Raw genomic sequence first — 9,495 nt, forward strand, 5'->3', positions numbered from 1 at the left:
TGAATTGGTGCACTGGACTGACAGAAACCAGTAGTGCTATCCTGTGTGAAACATGAAAAGGAATGCATCTATTCCTGAGAGGGAGGTGGGGGGAGGATAGAAGGGACCAGGTCCTGCACAGGGAGGTGAACGACGAGCACCGTCAGTTGGCAGGGCAGACATGTCCCAGGGGACATATAAAATTACGGGTGATGTAAAACCCTCCTCCATCACCTTTGCCAAATCTCTAGTAAAACCTACATTGGGCATTAGTGCTTTTGGTGTGAATGGGCCTTTTTCTGGAGAATTCAAAGGCAGCTAGCCATCACAATCAAACATTGCATAAAAGTGGTTTTTGAACTGCTGGTTAGGATCCATTGATACATGTGAAAACAGTTTAGTGTGTCATACCCAGCATTTAAAAAATTAAATAGAAGAGAACAGAAAACATCAAGACACCCTGCACACAGTAAAAAAAAAAAAAAATTAACAATGGTTTTTGAAACTTTTGTTTCAGTAATATATATATATATATATATATATATATATACTGAGTTGTGATATCAAATGTGGGTTTTTTTTTGGGGGGGTCATGGTCAAAAAAGTGAGAAACTCAGGATTACAATATAATGTGATAACAATAGAATTAAGGTATACAGTGCATAGGATGCAAACCATGGTAATCCTGACAACTCAGTCCCCTAACAGGTACCCAGAATCCTTGTAAATGGAGGTTCTTGGTTCTACCTTTCCCGGTAGCGAGAATTAGAGCCTACCTCCCGTTCTTCCCACTCCTCCAAAAGGCCGTGTTTTTTGTTGTTGTTTTTTTTTGCCTCTGCCCACTGCCCTCACTGGCCGAGCCTACCTTGCTCAGACGGCTGCTTTCGATTTAGCCACAACTCCACTCCGAGCTGGCTGCAGCCCGGGAGACAGGAAAGGGAGGCACGAGGGAATCACGTGACCTGAGCACGTGTTACACGCCCGGCCCCCTGCACATTAGCCTCCTTTACCTCATCTCATCCTCCAATCAGACCTTCCCCTTCTACCCAAACTGCCACTTCGCTGGGAAATACGGAGAGACTCCGCCTACTACTGGGCAATGTGGGAAAGTACCTGAGGAAAGCCGAGAGCCCTTTCCTTCCTTCTCTCCCCGTGGTGAGAGGCTCCCAGGCTGGCGGACCACCGGGCCGGCGTGGGCCCTTGGGTCCCGGACCTCAGCCCCTCCGCCTCTGTATTCACGCGGGCTTTAAAGCTGTGCAGGTAATGAAAACTTGGGCGGAGAGGGGCACAGACGCAGCGACTGTTAGTATCATTGCTTCAGATATGTGAATTTGGAGAGAGACGGCGCTGAGCGAGCTACTGGTGATTGAGCTAGGTCTCCGATGAAGAGCGGAGTTCAGATGTGAAAGCTGATAACCATGCCTCCGGGTCTGATGTGTGCAGGGTAAGTGTATGTGCAAAGAAGAGGAACCCAAAAAGCAGATGGTAAACCATAGCAGCTGCCGGTATATACTGCACAGCCTCTCCAGTCTAAATATGTTGAACAGCCTGGTCATTTACAAATGGGCTTTGCTTCTATTTGCACTACAACTGGCCATTATATTCACTGGTGCAAGGGTGTTAATGTGTTTGTGGAAAATGGGATAATGGGTATAGTTTAATTTGGAAAAGGTAGATGCATATGTCTCTCTGAAGAATCTGCTTCAAGATTTTCTTCCAAAAATTGGAGTGATTATAATTTCAGGATTGACAGGCTTGGTTTCAGCCAGAAAAGATTCTAGATTTAAGAAAATTGCTTATCCTTGGAGACTGGCCACTTTAGGAGCAACTGTTTGCTACCCAGTTCAGTCAGTAATAATAGCAAAAGTAACTCAGAAAAAAGCATATACTGCAAGCCAGCAAATTTATGAAGCCATTAAATCATTGTGGGGAAAAAAAAAAAATCTCTCCCTGAATCTAAAGAGAAAACCAAACCAGAAAGCTATACTGAATTTGAAATAACTACAGTGACAAATCTAGACAGAAACACTCCGTACCTTTGCCAACAGATCTCAGCTCTGAAACAAAGATCAAATCAAAACCTACCTCAGGTGCTACGCAGTTTATGCCTGATTCCAAGCTCATGAATCACAGGCAGTCCCACCCAGAAGATACAGGCATGTATAGCACTAAAAGCTGAAACAGACTGCATACAAACTACAATTTTGTGAAGTTGCAAATAATGTTGAAAAAATCATGTAATAGGTAGCTGTGATGTGTAGAGTATAACTTAAATCAAGTTTCTTCCCTCACATCTTCGAATGTACAGTTTGACCAGTCACACAGTGATTAATACACAAACTGTGAATGCAATTCAAACAATACTAAATGATTGATGAGGAAGCACAGGTAGAAGTATGAGGATGCATTTGATGGCTTTTAAGAGCATTTATGAAAAACCAAGTGGAATAAAGGCATGATGAATACTGATGAGACTAAAATCTGAAAATATGTGTATAAATATACATATTTATGAATATGTGTATATAACTGCTTTATATTTTCTGAATTAATGTCAGCAAAATTTAGAATGATATGTGGAAGGATGTTCCCCTACCTTTTGTTTTTGGCATTTCCCAGAGCTGGAGTAAAGTATGCACATTTTATGGCAAAAACAAAAAAACAAAACAAACCTCAACAGGTCATGGGCTCTGGAATTGGTGGGGGAGCTGTTTATCTTGCAGAGGGGAGTGAGCAGACGCCAGGGCTGCTCTGGAGCACGCACTTTGGCACACTGTTGCAGACCCTCCAGATGAAATGTGCACGACCTTAAGAGTGAAGCTTTATACTTGTAATCAGAACAATTGAATTAATCAATTAAAATAGTTAAGTAGGGGGTAGAGAAGATGAGATCAGGGGAAGAATAATCACATGATTTTTCAGTCCCCTCTTCTCACTGTGGTCATGATAGGTCCAAAATGCAAATTGGACCATGTCACTGCCCTTCCCTCAAATCTTCTGTGGCTCCCCATTACCCTGGGGAAAATGTTCAAACTCCTTTCCTTGGTTTCCCAGGACCCTCACCACCAGCCCAGTCCTCCCTCCTGTGGCTCATCCTTTGCCACTCCTCCATTTCCAACTGCTTGCTCACGCTTCCTGAGCAGCTTCTAGAGTGCCCCCATCCCACACCTCTATGCTCTGCCTGTTCTCTCTCCCTACAGCTTTTTGATCTGGCTAATTCCTACTTTTTTTTTTCCCCAGGTTCTTTGTACAAAGGGATTTACCATGAGGCTAATAAAACTGAAGCTTCAGGGAACATTCCAAGGTTTTGCACCTAAGTTTGTGATTTGGTATTCCTTTCCTTAAAGGGGATGCCCAAATTGTACAAGTTTTTCATCTCAGAAAACCTGAATCTGCCTCTGTCTCAGTTTAGACAATTGCACCTTACCAACTCCTTAAAATGGGGATCTCATCTCCTAAATGCCTTCACTGACCCCATGTCCCCCTGGGACAGCCCTGTACATGCTTTCCCACCCTTAAACTCTGAGAAGCAATTTTGTCTGTCCTTGTACCTAATGCGCCGAGTTGAAAAGTGCCTAGTAGACAGTAAATAAAAATTGGATTAAATGCATTCATAGTTTGGTTTGGGAAAACAATACTCTTTATGTTTTCACAGGTATGCTATAAAACCTAAGGCAGGAATGAAGAGGAGTCGGGACTGGCCAAGACAGCAGTTCCAGATCATTGACCTCCCTGGGTCCAGTACATGCCTGGAGTGTGCAGCACAATCCACACAATGAATTGTGTCCCATTTCTTAGTGGTTAAAGGAATTTGTGGCAACTCCACCAAAGAAAGGTGTCTTAAATGTCTGCCCCGCCACCTAAGGATCTCTGGGTACAGACCATTTTTATGGAAAACACAAAAATAAAAGATACAAGCACCTCTCCAAACTTAAGAACTGTCAAATTTTCTTCCATGGAGAACTTGTTACATTATAAAATTTGCCTTTTCTTCTTTTTTCTTACTGAAGTCTCAAGTTACAGCAGTGAACATGTATCCATACCTAGTTACAGAGGTTGAGCCCATAACTCTTGCTCTGGTGCAGCCCTTGGAGTAGTGTTGTCCCCTTTCTCTTTTCTTTTTTCCCCCTTGTGGATTATTCTCTACAACAGGAGGACATAGTGGACTAAAGGACAGAGTAGTTGAGAACATGGGCTCTAAAACCAAACTGCCTGAGTTCAGATCACAGCTTTCCTATTTAGCAAACATGTGACTAGTAACTTAAGCAAGCTACTTGGCCTCTGTGGGTTTCTGGAGTTTTGTTTGCCTGTGACAGCTGCCTGTTAAATTTTCAGGAACTATGCAAACCTGTTGATGTCATGTTTGTAGCTTGAAATCAGCCTTGGTGGAAATATTCATACCATGGAAATGGGCAAATGTTGCAAAGCTGGTTATTACCATTTACCAGTGTACCACTACTCAGTTTCTTCATCTGTAAAATGGGAGTATTAGGAGTGTCTACCTCCGGGAGAATTCTGTAGGAGGAAGTGAGTTATGCATGGCAAATGCTCAGTAACTGTGAGCAGCTCTTGGTATTTCCCCATTTTACATAGTCCAGTGCCTTTTTGTTTCCTGTGCCCCTTTCTAACATAACTTTTAACATAGGATCAGCCAGGTCCAGCACATATATTAGTAATAAAAATTTTTTAAATCACTTAGCTTGATTAGGGCCTTAAAGCAATCAGTCCATTATTGATAGGAAATGTGTGGTCTAATATTGTTTATGAGGTATATCCTGATGACATATATAAAATTAAAATTCTTCTAAAGCTAGCCCTGTTTATGAGCAGACACTGATGACACAAAATTCTTCTAAATCTCACACTGATAATTTTTGTTATACATATTCCATTTCACTAGGTATTAGGAAGAATTTCTTCTTTGGGGTTTCTATTTTTCTTCTCCCAGTTAAGGCTAAAAATGTAATGAGAATTTATTACAGCATTTGGTGGTTCAGTAAACAGACATGTTTTTAAAAATTCAAGTAGCTGAGGTGAAGTACTACTTCTCATTAATTATACACATGTTAATAAAGACTTTGGTGAGCAAATAAACTCTTGGTAATATATTATTGCTATCTGAGTGCTAAAAATATAATATATATTAGGAATATCTGACTCACTCTGTTCATTAATGCATTAATCACTTATGTATATTCAAATATGAATGTTATGCTGATAAAGCTTAAGTGCAATGTTTTCTTAAATGTGTCCTTAATTTACTCTCAATAGGTGGGGGGGGGCTTATTTTCTATTAGTTTTAATGATTAATAAAATATGTATATCTTAATCTAACTTTATCAGCAATTAAAATATAGTAAGTGAAAGTGTCATTAATCTGTAGTCTGTGATCACAAAATCATCATATATTCTGCAGCCAAGCTGGCTTTATATTGGAGAATGCTTCCTCCAAGATGTTTATAAGTTCATCTCTTCAGACGACTGCCTCTTCAGAAAAAATATACTGTAATAGCCTGCTTAGTGTGATGTTTACAAAATACCAGATATCACCATTTAAGAGTCTGAAGTAACATCAGTGTCTGCGTCCTGGGCTGGGGAGGTTGAACTCGATGCCACTGAAGCTCCTCTCGCTCAGGATGCTCTCATGTTACCAGATAAATAAATACCTTTGTTTGCCTCTGGGAATTCTCTCCTCTGCAGTGACAAACTTTTTGCAAACCTCCTTTTCTGTCAGTGGAGATGAGTCCAGTCTCTGCAACCAGATTGCAGGAAAATCAATACAATAGATTGCTTGCTCTCAGGCAACAAGGGACACCGCCAGAGGCCCCAGGGATGCCCCATGGAGTCCAGCTTCCCCACACTTCCCTGCTCTGCTTCCCAGCCCCCATAGCTGGGGTTCCCGAGTCCCTTATGGGTCAGTTCCAATCTGTGCCTAAATAGCCATGTCCCCTCCCTGAATGATTTGGTATCCACTCCTCCTAATGAGGCCTACCTGGGATGCGGGATCTGGAATATTCTCCTGACCCCAGCTCACCACCACGAGGTTTCTGCCCTGGGGTTTCCAGGCCTGAGTTCTCCTATCCTTTGTGTGTCCTGGTTGGCAGGATTAGGCTTCTGCTTAGATCTCCACCCCCAAGTTCTTTTCCACCAAATTCTAGTCCTCCAGACTCATGACATGAACCAGGATCTTGCTCTAGCCAAGCCCATCATCGGGGCTGGGGCTTGGTCCCGGCTATCTGAGGGTTATATCCCCTTCCCCGCCCTCCATGTCTCGAGTCCCAGTGATAACTGCCAACCTGCCATGACTCTTCACCATCATCTTCCAAGATGGCCCAACTCTCCTCTGTTCAGTTGTTTCCTATTTCCATCTGTACCCTTGTGTGTAGTAAATAATTTGGCCTCACTTAGAGAGAGGTGTGGCTTTTGTCCTGGCTGCAATAAAAACTCTGGACACTGAAGCTTGGATGAGCGTCCCTGGTTGGTAACACACATGGATGTGAAGCATCCTGACTCCATGGGCAAAAACATGGAAACTGTGTGTTTGGGGACCCTCTGCAACCTAGCTCTATGCATCTCTTCTTTTGGTTCCTTCTTATTTGTATCCTTTTTGTGATAATAAAACTGTGATCCTAAGTATAGCACTTTCCAGAGTTCTCTGCGTCATTCTAGCAAATTGTCAAACCTGAGTAGTGGGAACTCTGGTATTTGTAGCCAGTTGGTCAGAGGTAATAGTGGCTCTGGGAACTCCCAAATATGGGGCCGGTGTCTGAAATGAGGGTGGTCTCGTGGAGGATTGTGAAGTCTGTGAAGTCGGCTTTAACTGGATGTGTCAGAACTGCCGGGCACCCGGGTGTATCACAGCAGCAGACAAAGCGATCGAGAGCACGCACTCTGGCACCAGACTACCTGGGTTCAAGCTTTGCTTCTTCCTAGTAACGTGACTTTGGCGAGTTATTTGTCTACTAAATACCTACCGGCTCAGTCATTAATTGTGTGGAGACTCTCCTTTCTGCTTGAGTATTTCTTATTCCTCTGTAATTTTAACTAAAGAGAGCTGTGACAATGTAAAGACCAATAATGGCTAATATGAAACAACTAATTATTTGATCAGGAAACAGGTGTTATAAAAGTGGCATCAGCTGCAAGGGCCTGAATTTATTCAGGACAATGGATTCGTTTCTTCTGCCCTGGAGATTAGTTTATACTTAGAACTGAGGTAAGTGAAGTCTAACTTAGCTTGAAAACAAAAAACACAACATAAAATAAAATGGAAAAAATAATAAAAAATGTAAAGGCTCTGAGCAAATGAAGGGAATTGTACTAAATAATTTGGAAAGAAAAAATCAGAGAATTAATACTTGCACACAAACCTGGCCAGGGTAATAACAGGCTTCTTTTCTCACAGAAACCTTTAAATACCCCTACGCCAAATGATCAGCATTAGGCATAAGCTAAACCCACAAATGTTACCTTTGTACTTCACAGGACAATGTCTCCTTCCTCTTCAAGCTGCTCTTTCATTTCTCACCCAGAAGTGGTGCTTCCCTGGCTTAAATGACCACAATTAACCCAATGTTACGAGGTGCATTTAGAGTATGCAGGTGCTTCATGCTTTTTAAATGGCAAGTAACTGTGAGGATGCTCTAAAATCAATAGTGACCCTTATGGTTTCCTAGTTTGTGTGTCTGTGTAGTGGGGTTTGAGGAGATGAGAGCTTTTGGCTCTTAAACTCCTTGGTTTAATGACAGGCAGTATGGTATGAAGGCAGGAGGACTGATTTGTATTCAATTCCAGTCATTTCATGATTGCAACTGGGGCATGTTCCTTAATTTGAACCCCAGTTTCCTCATATATATACAAAGAGTATAAATCTACAGGGGATGACAAATTTTACAACATAGTTGTAAGGATTAAAAGATTAACTGCTTTGCTCAGCACCAGTGCCTGGCATAAGTGAGTGCTCAACAACTATTGGTGGCTCTGTCTCCTTCTCTTGGTTACTATTTCACAGGCACTGCTGAAGGTTCAGTCTCACTGGTCAGCAGCTTATGGAGAACGTTGAAGGAGAGGCACTCAAGCCAAAAGGTATTTACCTTTCCCTCATTTACTGAGTGTCTCTCATGTGCCTGGTGACATGTGAGGTGCTGGGGATACATACAGCGGTGAGTAAAACCAGGGCCCCTGCCTGCAGGGAGTTTATACCGCTATGGGGGAAACAGATCTTCATTGAGTAATCACATACACAACTGTAAAATTGCACTGATGACGTGCTGTAAAGGAGAGGTTCACAGTACAATAAGAACCTATAAAGAGTTTTGACCTAGTTAGAGAGGTCAGAGAAGGTTTGAGCTTTCAGGGATGCTTGAATCAAGATCTAAAAATTAAGTAGATGTTTACCTGCAAAGTGAGCCGAGTGTGGTAGGCGAGGAAGCAGCAGGTGCCAAGCCCCTGTGGCAGCATGGAGCAGGGCTGATAAGAAGGCTTGAAGAATGACCAGGGTGGATGGAACACAAGGCTTTGAAGTGGGGGACTGAGGTCTGAAAGTGAGCTGGAAATTAAGTAGGGGTGACAGCATGCATGGCCTTGTGGGCCAACCTCTGTCATCAGGAAATCTTTGTAGGTAAGTGATTACAGTAAATACAGTAACATCAACATATGTTTAACTATCATCCAAGGGCTTGAAATTCTATAAAGTTAGTATATCTAAAACAGAATCAAAGGTAGAGATTTTACTAGAAACCAGCTGGAATGTCGGGGTGTGAAAATGGAAGCTGACACTGGTTTGTCCACACTTACCTCCAGAAGCTTTAAAATTGGGCCAACACCAGCTTATCCTCCCCTCCCCTACTGTTCTTGACCTGGGGAGGGCAGAGAATTGTTCTGATCCTTCATGGAAACTGCCTGTGATCTGGTCTTCTTGCCACCCTAAAGACCTGACAGAAATGGAAGTGTAAATAAATTCTGCCTGATTTATTACCTTAGTTCATATTCATCTCAGGTTGAAATGTTAGTTGTTCTCATCATCCTCATTATTATTTTAGTCTTGATTTTGAAAAGTCACCAGAACAAAATTCTTTCTGACCTTTGTTTTGCTCACCTCCCGTGACTCCCTTGGAGGAGGGCTGCTGACATCCTATAGATTCATTGTTGAGTTCAATGGGGCCGAAGCTCAGAATCAAAGGTAAGACCTTCTGACTCATGTGGTAGGCGTTCCAGTGTGAAGCTACTCCGTGATCACCCTGGTTTGCAACATGTCAGAGCTGAGAGAAGGAAAATGGCAGAGACTACATGGATACGTAGAGCATATACGAGAGCACCAGGAACCCTCGGAAACAACTGGGGGCTTTGAAGGGTGGCTAGAGCTCCCTGGGGGTGGAGAGCAGAATCAAAGGAGCAATGTTTGTGATTGTTAACCTGACCTCAGTTGTCTCTTTGGGCTGGTAGGTTGGGGTCGCTGTTAGAAGATGCGTCATTGCAGAGCCTTTAGTACTGCTCCTTCCCTCAGAGGTGGTGTTT

At 42.6% G+C, this 9,495-nt stretch overlaps 1 protein-coding gene across 1 annotated transcript; it reads left to right on the top strand.

Moving 5' to 3' along the window:
* The first annotated feature begins 655 nt into the window (after nucleotides 1–655).
* On the top strand, nucleotides 656–2,158 carry LOC119511144 (MICOS complex subunit MIC27-like). Its single transcript, XM_037805585.1, is given in 6 exon segments — nucleotides 656–687; nucleotides 1,011–1,239; nucleotides 1,355–1,423; nucleotides 1,476–1,649; nucleotides 1,651–1,904; nucleotides 1,999–2,158. Coding segments are annotated over 6 exon segments (918 nt in total).
* Nucleotides 2,159–9,495: the final 7,337 nt, after the last annotated feature.

Source organism: Choloepus didactylus, chromosome 2 (genome assembly GCF_015220235.1).
Source record: "Choloepus didactylus isolate mChoDid1 chromosome 2, mChoDid1.pri, whole genome shotgun sequence".
NCBI classification, from domain to species: domain Eukaryota; kingdom Metazoa; phylum Chordata; class Mammalia; order Pilosa; family Megalonychidae; genus Choloepus; species Choloepus didactylus.